The 15,603-nt window shown below is 35.3% G+C and overlaps 1 protein-coding gene across 1 annotated transcript in view; it reads right to left on the bottom strand.

Annotated features, from left to right (window-relative positions):
* BBS9 (Bardet-Biedl syndrome 9) overlaps positions 1 to 15,603 on the bottom strand; it is a 241,649-nt gene that overhangs the window by 142,318 nt on the left and 83,728 nt on the right. The window contains exons 18-19 of the mRNA XM_035890841.1: positions 11,819 to 11,991; positions 9,740 to 9,892 (exon numbers count right to left, since the gene is read on the bottom strand). Coding sequence (XP_035746734.1) covers positions 9,740 to 9,892; positions 11,819 to 11,991 — 326 coding nt within the window. The remainder of the gene's footprint in view (positions 1 to 9,739; positions 9,893 to 11,818; positions 11,992 to 15,603) is intronic.

Genomic DNA, 15,603 nt, shown 5'->3' with positions numbered 1-15,603 from the left:
ACCCCTACAAAGGAATATTATTTTTTCCCCTTCAAAAAGGCATTAGCCAATGAAACAAATGTCACAAGAAGAGCCAAAGAACTTTTACGTCACAAGAAGTGACAGAAATCTCTTCATGCCATTGTCTTTATTCACCAGAGGGTACAACCTGCCCGTACCACTGATGACTGAATCAAAGTTTGGGGAATCCTCTGACAGAGCACATTGGTGCAACAGCTCTAAAGTGAGAACTGCACCCAGGGTGGAGGGGGGGGGGAAAAAAAAATAAAAAAAAATCAGACTTCTGGTCCTTTACTGATTGGAATGGAGCAGTGGGTATTCAAACCTGGCTATTCACAGGTTCAAAGGGAGTAATTCAATAGATAGGGCTGCATGACAGCACAGTGTAGCTGAAACCCTCCTATGCAGAAAACATGACAGGCCAGACTGACTGAAGTCCAGCAGACCCCAGTTGAGGTGCTTTGTGCCATTACCTACACCCACAAAGACATTTTACTTCCAACCTGTTTCTCTTGTGATGGCTGTATTGTTTCCAGCTTTTACATGCATCTAACTCCCACCACAAAAAAACCTTACTGAAGACATGAGCAATTTTACCTATTTGTCCCACAGACCAGCTGACCTGAAGTGAAGACTACCCCACACTGGAGCAAGTAATTGCTACCACAGACCAAAATACAGAAGAGTTGTGCCAGCAATCTTAATATATGCTTCCCAAGCACAGCTAACTACTTTCAGACATTTTTGGAATACATCTTCTAATAAAAAGGGTCTTTGATCACATTGTGAGTATTCCACTGTTAAAGCTAAATAAGTCTTAGGGAAACAGAAACATTACACTATTTGAACACCAGTAAAATAGAGAATTTTAATTATATGTAATAGCCAATAAGTTACTTTTAGTGGCTATGAAAAAACTACATTTAGCAGAAACAGCAATAAAACAAGAAAAGTTAAATATAACTCCTCCAAAGAACAGCATATTTACTCAAGCCAAAAAGAGCTAATTTATACTATGGGTGTAGTTCTCCCTGACATTATCTGAGGAAAATTACTATTACAGGAGCGGGTGCGATATATAGCCTTTGAGTCATGCATGATAAACCCTAATGGTTTTGCTTTGAGGTAAAAGTCCTTACTAATCAAGTAATGAATCATTCCCAAAATGTCAAGTTCCTGAGGCCATGTGTGTCAGAAGTGCGACTCTAGAGAGAATACTCAATCATTAATGATCACTTTTGAGATTTTTATCAACCGATTAATAAGCAAGGAAAAAGAGTTAAGGGGCTTGAACAAAGAGTTAATGGACCTTTAATGACATTCCATGTGTTTCAGTGAATAGAACATAATGAGTTTTATTTGCCACTGACCACAGACCACCAACGATCTAAGTGCTCCACACACTGCAAGTGTTAAAATAACACAAGGAACAGTACTTATGCTTTCAAAAGATTAGAAAATTATAATTACTTTAAAAATTGTAACACCCATAATTATGTCATATTACACCTATGTAGTAGATTACAGATTAGAAATAAAAAGCCTAGCTTCCCAAATCAGTAGATGGACATGAGGCAAGGGAAGAAAGGGGAAGATGTTTTTCCTTTAGTGTATTAGGTGCTGGACCTGTGGGTATCAACTACCATGGAAGTAAAATTCTGGCTCTTAAGATACACAATTCTAAAAAGATATTCAGGAACAATTCAGAAGACTAAAATGAAGATATGATGAATTATGTGTATGCACATATATATATGCATGCACACGTGTACACAAACATAGATCCTGTCATACTACTGCCTATAAGTTACCTACATCTAAGGAGGGCAAAGGCATTTGCCTTTGATCTATTCTTCATCTTTGTGCTGAAATCATTATGGAAGTATTGAAAGAAATTATTCCATCTAACAGCCCGAAACCACCAAGGATTATTAACCTAGAGAATTTCCAGTTCCCTAAAACAAAAATACCTGACTATAGGGAAGTCAGTTCAATCCTGTGAGTCTGCAACCAAGTCCCAGAAATTACAGACCCAAAAATCCAATGGAAGCATGTCATTTGATAGTTGGGAGGATCTTATTCTGTGCACAGAGAAAAATGGGAAACAGAGATTGTGTTTCCTTTCAAAAGGCAGTGACAGGATCCAAATCTATTGCTGAAGAGATGAAAATAAGTTAGAAGCTTCCAATTAGGTTGGCTCTGTTCTCCACACAGCTGTATTTTTCATGCTGTCTAACAACAAAATGCACATGAACATTCAAAAGTTCCTTCCCAGAATTTAATTATAATTTACTGTAACTGTCAAATACACATGCCTTCAGTAGTGGGGAAATTTAGTATCAGGAACTGGACAAAGCTGGAAGAGCTGTCACCACTTTGAGTTAAGTGGACTCCAGGAAACTCTGAGCAAGAGATACGAGATGTAAGATCAAACCTAGAACACATGCCTAGAGACCAAAAGACAGAGAGCACCTACAATTCTTCTTGTCACAGCACCCAACAGCACAGCAAAAGATCAGATCTGCAGAGAAGGATGCGGACAGTCACAGAGCTGTTCCACAGCAGCTGAAAGGTCATGAACCATCTCCAGCTGGAGCCACATAACTACATTAGTGAAGTGTTATGATGAAGGTGTATTTGTATGGTTTTTGTTCAGCTTTGACACAGGTGCAAAGCTTCCAGGTGGCACCACATTCACATCTAGCTGGCGTTGAACGCAGGTGAAGCAGATGCATGACAATGTCCGCAAGGCAAGGTCTTAAACACCGGGCCAGAAAACCATGTCTTATAAACCAGGCTCTCTAGAATAATGGTGGTTTAAATCAGCTAAGGATCTGTTCTGAAAACTGATCAAAAGTGTTAGACAAGAAGGACAAAATATGCTTACATTTAGATATTTGTCAACTCTTAATTGGAATATTGGCTTTCATTTGAAGTGTGGAAATTTCAGAGAAGAAATCATACGATTCAGAAGATACAATTCTGAATCAACTAGTTATCTCATTGTGATGATTTACACCCAAAACTAATTTTGTCCTATAGTGTCAATTACTACAAAATGGACAAGAACTGGCACACAGTATTTTAATACTTAAAATACTTCAACACTCTTGCTTGATCACAAACCACAATGAAAGAGACATAATATGCGTGATCAGCAGCAGTAGGGTGAAAATTCCTCACAATTGTCTTGTTAAGTAAGATGTGTTCAAAGGGATTCTAAGTAAGTTCCTTCAAGTTCTGTCCAAAATTCAGATTAATTACACATACCACCAAAACCTCAAGAAACACAAATATTTAGTGCACTTCCTGTGGCCTCCTCAATTATGTCCAGGGATACAAAAGATTTGTTTTTTCTTCATAAATCTAACTTTGAAAGTTTGTTGTATCATAGCTTTCTCTTTTTGGATGCTTTTCTAAAAAAAACATTTAGTTAACACTTTAACATCAGCTGAATGTTCTTTTTGTATGTGTATTTTAGAGTGAACTTAAAGCTGCAAGTCAGTTCCTACATGATTTTATCAGGTGTTGCTCTAATTTTTTTTCTTGCTTTGAGAAGAAGAATGCTACGGAGTTAGCTTTAGATTTTATTAGTTAAATGTAAACTTTCAAGACTAGAACAGACCTTGTCATGTAGTACGGCTACTCAGTGTCACTCCGAAAACAACATGGGACTGAAGTGCTCCAAAGCATCAAACCAGTTGCAAGAAAAGTTATCCATATACAACGAGCAAATGCAAGGACACCTAAATACCAATCCTGTGCGGTGGCATGAAACTGTAGGGCAGTCCTAAGTTTTAGCAGCTAGCATTAACTCATAACACAGTTACTTAAATTCCATCTCAAACCCATGAAATAGTCCATCTTTCTGTTTAAATTAGGCTAAAGGAACAGTCGTGTAACAAAGTTCATAAAGACCTGAAAATATTAGAAGCACCTTTCTTCAAAACTGTCATATGAAAGGGAAACTCCTGTGACATTACTAATTGAAAGACCAGCGTATTCATTTAGAGACATTTATCTTCCAAATCATTCACAAAATTAATCTGTTTCTCCAGAAGTCTCTACTGAATGCTTAAAAGCCCTCAACTAACACCCAGGGCTGTATACGTGAGGGGCAGCTCAGATCACAGACCTCAGGGAAAATGGCCACTCTTAGGTGCGGATAAAGCTTTCTCAGTCACAGGAAACGAATTCCCATACAGTTTACTGCCATGTAAAGAATTAAAATGGATCCTCCTGATGGAATTGCCTTCTTTATTCTAAATGAGGAGTCATAGTATCTGGAAGCAACAGTGTTTGTTGACCACTTCTAACAGGCTGATGGTGAAATGCTACACTTACTTGCCAGTGCTGCCAGCTATATGAACAAGATAAACAATATAGGAATGCAGAAGGAATAACAGATGAGGGAGATTACACTGAAAAAATGCATAGGAATTGTGCTTGTTCCTATTCCCTGTAAACAGTAATCTACGAGAAGCACTTGAAATCTGAAAGACTTGTTTCAAGTAGAGTTTTTAAGTGAAAAATGCCTATGTGTGTGACTCTCTTCAAGCTGCAATTTATATGCAGAACTCACAAGATGCAAGACCAAGATCAGCCAAGATAAATACAATCTATATAACTAAAGACAGCAGAATTAACTGGACAGCTTTTAGTTGTTTACAGAGCAAGATCTGAAAATTACGTTGAAAGATACTTTATTGCTGCTTACAGCCAAGTATTCCTGAGACAGGTTATTCAGCAATAATATAAATAAGGCGACCATGACAGAAAAGCTGAATCAGGAGAAAATAGAGGGAATAAACTTGTAGCATCAATTAGTTCTAGCAGTTCTGTCTAGAAAAGTGTGTTAGGTCCTCTTACTAATGGCAAGACGCTCTCAAATTTATAAAGCACCTTAAAGAAAAAGCTAAAATGTATCACCAATCAAAAATAAAGGCCTACTGTTGTAGAACATGCAGTTATTAAGCCTAGATGTATAAGGTTACGCAACCATGCTGACCATTTGTCAGACTTGTTCTGTCGGCCCATTCCTAGTAACTGTCATTTCCAATGACGGCACAAAATTTTACAGTGACATGAAGATCCAGAAATCATTAAGTGACTCTATATATTTTTCAAATCAGCAGACTGGGAGGGGAGACACTATCAGTGTTTCTACTGAGACAGGGGCCATCATCCATCTTGTCTGGTTAGGTGGCTACTGCCAGGCAGCACTGGTGCACCAGATTGGCAGTGCACAAATAAGCAACTGACAGGGGGATGCTGGGGCTGTGAGTAAAAGCTGAGATGTCAGCATTAGAAAGCACAAACAAATCAGTGGTTTTACAGGGTGGGGATGAAGAAGTCTCAGAATGTGGATAAGCATGAGGTACTGTGCAATAGTGGCATCAAAGAATCGGAAGGGAGCTCTGCTTACTACATATGATGGAAGTGCAGAGATATAGGACAAACCTGTTTGTTTCATGATTTGCCTTAATTTTACTACATTTGACTATAATACAATGCCAGGCAGAAGCAATTGCTTTGTCATTACATATTTTTTGTAAATTTGAACTGTTCGATCTTGTCTCAGATTCATGTTTTAAGTACTTAAAATTGATTAAGCAACAGTTAGTGCCCTAGGAGAACTCTGCCCTGTGTTTCAAAGTCATCCTTCCTCCCCTTTCCCTAAAAGAATGTAACTACAGTAGTCTTCTAGACCTGGTTACAGGGTTAAACAGAGCTTACAACTAGAGACAGCTAGCATTGCTTAGATTCACTAGGATAAAATCCATGTGGATTGAAATAAGAAATTGAACCATCTGATTTTTATGACACTTCTTAATTCCATCTTGTACCCAAATAATGCATGTCAAGAGTCAATGTGTGAAAATTTTAATTCCAGGGCTAGCACCTGCAGCTACGGCCAAACTATGGGGTTTTTTTTCCTTAACATGACAGAAAATACATTGTAGAGATTAAAGATCATTAAATTGCACTTTCAAGTAATAACATGTCTCCAGTAGATGAGCATTATACAAAGTACATGATGCTTACAACAGCCACCATAAAATTTGCTGCAATCTCATTTCATATTTGAAGTCCTTTAAACTACAAAGCATCTATGCCATCTCAACTACTGTTCAACTGCTTTTCAATTTAAGTAATTAAATTCCTTTCTTAGAACATGAGCTAGCAGCATGTCCAATTGCACTGGTAATTTTTTTAAACAGATCAGGAACTTCATAGGCATATAAATAGCATCTATTGCAAATTGATTTTTCCATTATGTTCATACCACCTTCCTACAAATCATTCCTAAACATCATAAGAATAACATTTCCTTTTCCTAATATACAAGGCTGCTACGTATACAACAGGTTTTCTTTTCCTTCCAAAATGGAACACCTGATGTCACTATTTGTTAACTGTTGTTAATACTCAAGTCAAATCTATTTAGACTTGCAATATTACTTAAGAAAGACAAATTCTAGAAGAAAAGAACTAATGGGACTATAAAACCAAAAGCAAGCTTTTCATCTTTGCACACACTGATGCCTGCTTACACATTTTTCCATTACTGTGAAGACGAAAAGTAAGGTTAAAGTTTCCTTATAATAAACCCATTAGTAGTTTTATCATAACACTGCCATTCTGCCTTGTGGTTAATATACAAGGATGAATACAAAAATTTAGTTCATAAATACAAATGCTTTTTACCAGAGAATCAAATGCAGCTTGATTAATTTTCTCTAGTTTGGCACGCATTGTACATCTACCTACACATCATACAAACACAACTTTTACTTGAATTTGTAAACCTGAAAATTAACATTTACAACCTAGTTCAGTTGTAGAATTCAAATCAGTTCAGCAATCCATAACAATTTGCAGGTGGGCAAAGAAACTGTACAGATTAAGTTTAAAGTAGGTAGGTAACACACCCTGGCAATGAAACTACCAGAGTTGAATATTCACCATTATTTGATTTGTATTTAAAAGGCTCTTCACACAAAGGTTATATACCTGCTGTATAACTGTTCTGATGAAAGGAAATAAGGGAAGCAATAATAGGTACCTTTGTATCCCTGTGGATTTGGAGAGGTTATGCCATTATAGCTTCAATTTAAAAAAAAAAAAAATCCTAAGCTATAACAGTTACTCTATTAAGAATGTAACTCATACAGAGCCCAAGTCATGGAGATTCTGGGTTAAAAAGAATAATAAAATCACATACTCACAGTAACTGGAAACTCCTTTCTGTTGAAAAGCTTTGGAATACACTATAAAACCGAAACATATACATTTCCCTTCTGACTGCAAAACCCAATGTAAAAAGTAACAAAACCTTTCTTTGTACATAATAATTACTTTAGTGAAAAATGAGGGGATAAAACAATTCAAATTTATCTTTTCTTATTATAAAAATATTTTACATAAGGGAGGAGATAAGATTCTCAGACAATGGTAAGAATAAAAATAAATTTCTAACAGAGTATTTTATTGTAGGATTTATCATAATTATTTCATTACAAAAACCCCTAAAACTTCTACATCACTTATTCAGAGTTCAATCCAAATTTCACTGAAGCAAATAAGAGTCATTCCACTAAGAGTTAGACATTAGGAAAAACTTCTTCACCGAAAGGGTTGTCAGGCTCTGGAATGGGCTGCCCAGGGAGGTGGTAGAGTCCTCACCCCTGAAGGTATTTAAAAGAAGGATAGATGAGGTGCTTAGGGACATGGTTTAGTGGTGGGATGGCAGGGTTAGGTTAAAGGTTGGACTTGATGATCTCAAAGGTCTTTTCCAACCAAAGTGATTCTATGATTCTATCATTCTATCATTCTTCATTGAATGCATTCTGCATTAGGACAACTACTAAACACAACTATAGCTCAAACCAGAACTTTCCAAAAGGAAAGAGAGACACAACTTGTTTGAACAAATCTTCTGAAAAGCAGTATTCTACATAATACAGTCACATCAATTCCAATGTCAAAAAGGCTACACACTTAAAAGAGTTTTTGGAGTGAAACTTTATACAGTTCATATTTATACAGCCTCATTATTCCTTTACTGAAACAGTTGTACCATATTTTGAATACTTCAGCTATTTCCATTAGATATACTTGTTCAAATAAAGACAGAAGATGATACTGAATTAAAGAAAATGTTATTTTCTAATATAGGAAATGCATCATTGAGCAATTTCATTTCACCCACATAAAGAGACAATACTAAATCCTACCACAGCTCTCACTTTCAAAACAGTATATGCAGCAGTGCACTCTCTATGGTAATTACTATTTTATTACACTTTTGTTTGTACTAACAATAACAACATTTCTTTGTTGCAAGGGGATTCACAAGAACAAAAGAAAATTACAAAGGAAATCTACCAAGAAAAATGTGAGCTTGCCTAAAACAGTTTTAACAAATGTGGAAAAATGTAAGCATTTGTTCTCTGGAAAGAAATCTTTTTCCTCATTCTCCTTTCAACTACACTAATTCTAATTTAAAAAAGCTTACAACAGCAATCATTAAGAAAAGCAGCCATCTAATTTTGGTTTGAAGGACCTTATAAAATAAGCTTCTGCAATATGCATCTTATTTCAACTACCTGATTTTTGTCATATTCTCAGAACTCATTTTTCAATTCAACTGCTTGATTCAACAACCATCAAGCACATCCCAGTTGCTTTTAAGTGGAAAGGCAACAGTTCTACACAGCAAAAGCAGACTCAAGAGACTCACTTCTGTTTTTCTTTAGGGCTTATTTAGTCACACAGTTTCAAAGTGTTAAAGAACCACCACGACAATATCTAGTATCTCTTAAAGTAACCAGAAACTCCCCACTGATAAACTTAAACCATCTCATAGTTAACTCACTCACAGTGAAGGATGAAATAAAGGCAAATCTGGTTAATATATAATCATACATGGAAAGGCAGTTTTCTCCAATTTAGACAAAAGTTTTCTTAGAGCAAATAGTAAGGAAAAAAATTTGGTTTTTAATTGTTGCCATATACAACAGCACATAAAGGTAAGTCTTTTTTCCAGCAAGCAATCTAATTGTGACTCAGCTTCTGTAACAGGCATCTTAGAAAGTAAAATCAGATCCTCCAAAAGAAAAGCACAAAACACATAAAGTAACTTCTTAGCAAAGGGGACACACCATGAAACAAGGGGTTTGCTAAAGCAATGCAGGGCTGAGGCAGGAAAAGGAAAAAAAAATGGTTTATTCCTTGTGCACTTTTAGTATGAGGATGGTTTAGGAATGTGTTTTTTTAAAAAAACATTGTTCTTCTGCCACTATCGCATTCTGAAATAATTAGAACATAAAATCCCCATAAGGAAGGACATGGTCACACTCACACAATTTTGTTGTGAATGTTACACCAGCCAAACCATTCCACCAGTTTACAGTGTACCATAAAATATTTACATAAGCTATGAACTATAAAATATTTTCACATGAACTATAAAATATTTACACTATCAACATCAGTTAGGAAAGAATGATGTGTTGTCAAGCTGGTGTGACCCAGGAGTAAAGATTCTGTGGTCACAGATTAAATAAAACTATTGCAAATCATCTGGAAAGTTACAGGGAATATTAGGTTAAACAAATTACTGCTTCCTGGTCTCTTGGATGGTAAATGTAACCAGGAAAGCATAGCTTATATGCTTTAAGCTAAGTTTTACCAACAACATAAAGAAAGGTTAGGCTCATAATCAAACTGTACTGACCTCTCTGAATGTTCCTTCTAGCAAGGTGTCCAGATGTTGAAGAGGAGCAGGAGTTTTGTCTTTGAATCGTGTCAGTAATCGCCGCTCAATAGCTCGAAACTGTACAGCCCTTTCAGATAACAGCTCCTGAAATTTTTCAGCATTCAAACGTAGCTGCAATTTAAGGGTTTTCAAGCATTCAGTTTAAGGGTAATATACATCATGTATACACATTCCAAATGAAATGGGAGAATAACAATAAAATTTTTGTGAGTGTGTGTAGTATTCAAATATGATAGTCTTTTATATCAGTTTCATATTTTACACTCCTCGTGAAGCTTATTAACATTTTCAAGAATTATCATTTGCCACAGAAATCAAAATTGTCAACAGTCACAGTAATCTGTGAAAATGCGTATCTCACCAAGAAGCCTAATCATAAGAGTGAAGTTTCACCACCAGGATCTCAAGACTTCTTGGTTAGGTGTGCTCTTTATGACATGTACAGACAGTGTACTGGAATTAATATTCATTGCAGTAGAAAGTAAATGCTTATTCCCTTAAGCATGAATAGAAGTACTAAACTCCGCACTGTTTGAATTATTACCTTTCTCTGAAGTGAAATCCTTTTTCCTTTTATATATTGTGATCAGCTATAGCAACCAACTTTCCTGAAGTGTTCACAAAACTTTGAAGAACATTGTACATCAAATGCCCAGAAAATAAGAATTCTTATTTTTGTCTTTTAATCACCTTACCATTTTCCAGTGCTTGCCTCTAACACAAAAATCACTAAATAAAGGTGAGTCTTTCAAAAAGATGGGACTCCTCTGTACAGCTGACATGCTGTAACTAGCAGAAGTTATCAGAAGAAATATTAAGACACACAGCTGTCCAGATGTGAGTATTGTGACACGATCCCATTTTAAAGTGCCCCAAAATGAGCAGAAAAATTGTTTCCTATATTTAGAAAACACATTATTTTTAAAAATAAGTAAACATACCATTCTGTCAGTACATAATTATGAAGGACAGTTCAGGGAAGCTAAGAGAAGGAGAAACACAATGCAGCTTTTCTAGAATTAGGAGGAATAAAAAAGACACCTCAGCTAACATTCTCCCAAGCTTGCCAAAAAGACAGTGTGTTGAAATGAACAGGCATGCAAGCATTAGGAACCCCTTGGTGGACCGTTTGATACTTTTTAGACCATATAATTACCGTAAAAATTCAGAAACTTAAAAATAGCCAGCTGCAACATAATTAGATCCCAAATTAGCATTCCAGCAATCACACCTATATTTCAAACTTCAGTGTATTTAAGCTTGTGATACAATCTAGTGAAGCCTATGTTTACAGTATTTCTACAATACTGGTCACTAAAAAAAGCCAAACTTAAAATTTCAGATTAGTTGAAAGACTAACAGACTAGATACTCGTGGGCCTGAGAGATAGATCTGGATCTAGGCTGGCTCCTTAAAAAATCCCAGAGAATCCCAACTACAACATCCATCTTTCTGTGTGGTGATGGGTCTACCTCACAGAAAATTTGGCAGCATGAAAGAATATCCAGTAGTGTATCTGGTCTGGTAAACTTCCTTGAGCCTCTAATGTTACTTCTACAAGGGCAGTCAGTTTTTAAAATCTGAAGGGCCTTTTTATATAATTACCAGGATGATTCAGCAAAAAAAAAATTGCTTATGGCTTCATTATTACAGAGAGTAAAATAGCCTAAAACTAAGGACAAATTTTAGAAACAATTTTACAATTAACAGGGCATTAGTGAATGAAGAACCCATGGCTTCTGTACAGGCAGTGAGTGTAAGGGCAAATACTAGTACCATAATTTATATTATTTGTAGACTGCACGCTCGCTACTTGTGCTCTGCTAATCACAAGGGCTGTTTCAGAGGCAAGGCATACTCCATATGTTACAAACTAAATTATGACATTTTTTCCAGCACTATGTTAAATGCAACTTTCTATTTTCTGAAAGCCAAATGCCTGTGATATAGCTATAATTATAATCTGATTAATCATAGTTCTAACATAAAATTTTTAAACTAGCAGAACATTAACAATTCATGTATTATGTAACATACCTCAAAATGTCGATCAATTAGTTCAAAATATTCTTGCAGGGGAATTGAACCAGAAAAGGTACATGCAAAATCTTTGCAGTTTTGCTTCTTGAAATGTTCTTCGAGTCGAAGTGTGAGCTCTTTTGTTACCAGCCAAAGGTCTTCTAACTGATCACTCTGGATCCTATAGCGTTCTTTTTTAAAAAAAGAAAGAATACAAGACTAATAAACATACATTTAAGTCACATACATTCACTATACAACATAGTTTAGATAACACATAGATTTAACTTGCTAACTGCATCCAGAGTCTGTATGAGGTTTTCGTAAGAGATACATGTTCATTAGTGTTAAAAAAATATTTCTATTTTATTGATGTCAGTCCTAAATACTCTTTTATCCCAACTTTAAGAGGCAATTTTGTAGCACAAAATGAAATTATTTATTGCTTCAGACTACTTACTTCAGAGTATGGGCCTGTTCATGAAGAATAAAAAGCTATGAAGATCTACCATAATAAGGAAACAACAGAATTACTGGATGATATTAAGTCATAACAAAAGGCTGTCTGCAGTTCTCTGCCATAACACAACCTTAGTGAGCTTTTCTGAGGGTCAAGGCATAATCAGGCTCAATTTACCTTGGACCATGACAGAAGCACAGCATCCTAAGCATGTGCTAACAGTGGTAACAAACCAACTCCAACCCACCTAAAATCTTGAATATGTCTTCTGGAAACAGTTGTTGTAGTTCTTAGATAATACACTCAATATAATTTTTATTACACCTCCACTTCTTAGGATATCTTCTAGTAGGAAAAGTATTACTCTACTAGTCATAGACAACAATATTCAGTTTTGATAGCACTATGCTTCACTCTAGATACTATTAATATTAATAGAAGGTGATTTTTATCCATCTATGCATTATGGCTTTGTAAAAATGGCTTAGTGTAGAAATGGAAGTGTTAATATAAACTGAAGAGAAAAAAAAAGTCCTGTTAGGCAGTGTTATCTGTCCCAGCAAATTCATTTAACTTATCACATTTTAGTGCATTTCAGATTATCAATTTCAAATTATCAAGCTAGTGGGACAAGACTTGATTTCTGTTGTTTCTAGTCTACATTTGTATAGTCCTCTCTTCAGTTTCCAGGGAATCAGAATTAACTAAATGTTGAGAGGAAAACATTGTGGAAAATCATAATAGTATTTTAATTTCCACACCTCCCCAGAAAACACTTTCAAACAACAGTTCCTTATTTCTTTTCACTACTCATCTACCAATACCTTATCCAAAAGGATAGATAGAAATGCAGCTATGAGGAAAAAGAGTTACACTGGGGTTTGATGCAAAATAGTTCTTTTTTTTCCCTTGTTAACAAGGTTCATATTAAATCAAATTAACCGGAATTCTTCAGAACTTGAACGTACTTATTTAAAATTTTCTCAACATTAGTAATTCAAGATTGTTTGACATTACCACTGGCATCATTCCCAGGATATGTATTTCACCGAATAGAGAATGACAAATTCTGTTTACAGTGTAACAGGAAAGAAGCAAGTCTTATTTAAAAACATGCCTGTTAAAGAAAAGAACACCATCTGCTAAAGATAACATTCAACCTAATATCCATTTTTTAAACACTCACAATGTAATGGCTGGACTTAGCTGGATGTATCATCATACTTTGCCTTAAGTGGTTTTTCCTTGAAGGAAATTAGCTCAGATGTTTTCAGGCCAAATGAACAGTCATTCCATTTATAATTGACATATCTAATACATTAATGGTTTAAAATGTATAAAACTAATTTCCTCAAAAATGCATATTTAGTTTCCATACATTGTTTGTTGGTCAATACAAACGCAATCTAATTTTACCATGGCCTGCATAGAGAGCATTGCAGTCATGATCTTCTAGCTCTCAAAAAAGACAAATTAGATTTAGAGACTGTATGAAACTGAGAATCCTTAGTTGTACTAAACACATGCTTTAAACAGAAATACAATGAAAAAATAAAGACATAACTGTACTTTTATAATGGCTACCCAACTTGTGTTAGCTTTTTGTGAAAATAAGCTCTGTTACAGAAAATTACAGTAGATTTTCAGAAACATCTCAAACAGAAAAGCAGGAGACTGAGGAGCACCAATAAATTACATAGATTACAAAGGCTTTTAACACAATAAGTTGTTGAACTAGCACAACCTGCAGTAAGAATAGTTGCCCTGCCAGTAGGTTCTCTGAAGGAATTCTAGAAGATTCAGTTCACTTCTCAGCTAGGAAGCCCACATCAGGAGAAAAGACCACATCCACAATTAGCAGTCAAGCCTTCTTTACACTTTGATTAAAAGATACTTTCAAAAAAATTCAGAAAAAAACCTTAAAACCTTAATCTACATGGGGCAAGCTTCTTTTTAATATCTATTAACTGTCAAAAAGAACTGCAGGCTGGGCTTCTTTGCAGCAGTCCTCTTGACAGGCTGAAGTAACATTTTCAATTATTACACTGTTCAAAATGGATTAGCTAATACAATTAAAAACAAATGTGAAAACAGATGTCATTCATGTTTGCAGCTTCAGCAGTGAAACCCAACTCAACTTGGAGACTGTCATTCCTACGTGCAGTTCTTCCCATTCAGAACTTAAGGTCCATTTGATAAGGGATATGAAAAAAGATGTCATCTTCCGTTGTCCATAATTAACTTCTTTCATGGAAAACCAGACATAAGGATTGATCAGTCCCAATGAACTTTTTTACTTTTTTGAAACACCATTACTTCTATATTTGTCTACACATACGACTTTCTTTTTGAAGAACATCTTCGCAATAATAATGTTGCATAAGCACTTTCACAAAGTACAAACTCAGTGTTAAATTACAGAATAAGGACCTCCCAAATAACACAAATTCATCTGCATTCATTAGTTCCATAGAAGATCTGTCCACTCAAGCATGATCATTTTAGTATCATGGAATTCTACCAAACCATGCTTTTGTATTATGGGTAGTCTCTATTCATAAAAATATTCTGAATTATGCTCAAGTATCAGACCCTTAACAACTTTTTTAAAATAACCTTTACTTATGTAACATTTCAAATTAGCAAACTCCCCTAAGAAATTCCGTAACTAACCCAATCCAACGCATGAAGTGGATGCTGGAAACAGGCTGCTAACATAGAGAGTGGCATCAAGCAACTTATTTTTTTTCAGAAGGATTCCCAGACACCAGAAATGAGTAGTCACACTAAGAGAAACAGATATTTTGAATCTCCTTTTTAACGTGAACTTCACAAGTAAAGCAGTGTGGGAAAGTTTACAGTAAGACTGCAAGCGTCATTCCTAGCTATTGAATAAACAAACCTGAGAGGAAAAGCTCAAGGGTGGGGGGTGGGGGAATTAAAAGTTATAGCCTCACTAGAAGCTAAAATACATTCATTACATAGACACAAATTTGTCCCTCATACAGCATCAGATTTAGCAACTATCCAAAACAAAGTACAAATAAAAGATTTAAATTGTAATCCAGAAAAAAAGGTATTTACAAATCCTTTAAATTCTTTAGTTTTTAGAAACTATCATTGAATGTCTAGTTAAACTGTTCTACTGTTAAACTATTCTACCAGATCTACTATTTAAAGAAATATTAAAAACAAACTAACAATAAACCAACATGCAAATAATGCATACACAAATCGATACAAATAGATTTGAACCTTAGAAATGTAAAGTGATTCTTGGTACAATGAAAGTTAGTCTCCAGATGGTTTCTGTTTTTAACACATTTGATTACATTAGAAAAGG

This window comes from Egretta garzetta, unplaced genomic scaffold, assembly GCF_000687185.1.
Source record: "Egretta garzetta isolate BGI_Z169 unplaced genomic scaffold, ASM68718v1 scaffold713, whole genome shotgun sequence".
Lineage (NCBI taxonomy): Eukaryota > Metazoa > Chordata > Aves > Pelecaniformes > Ardeidae > Egretta > Egretta garzetta.
Note: the sequence above shows the minus strand (reverse complement) of the source record. Positions and strands in the feature narration are given on the sequence as shown.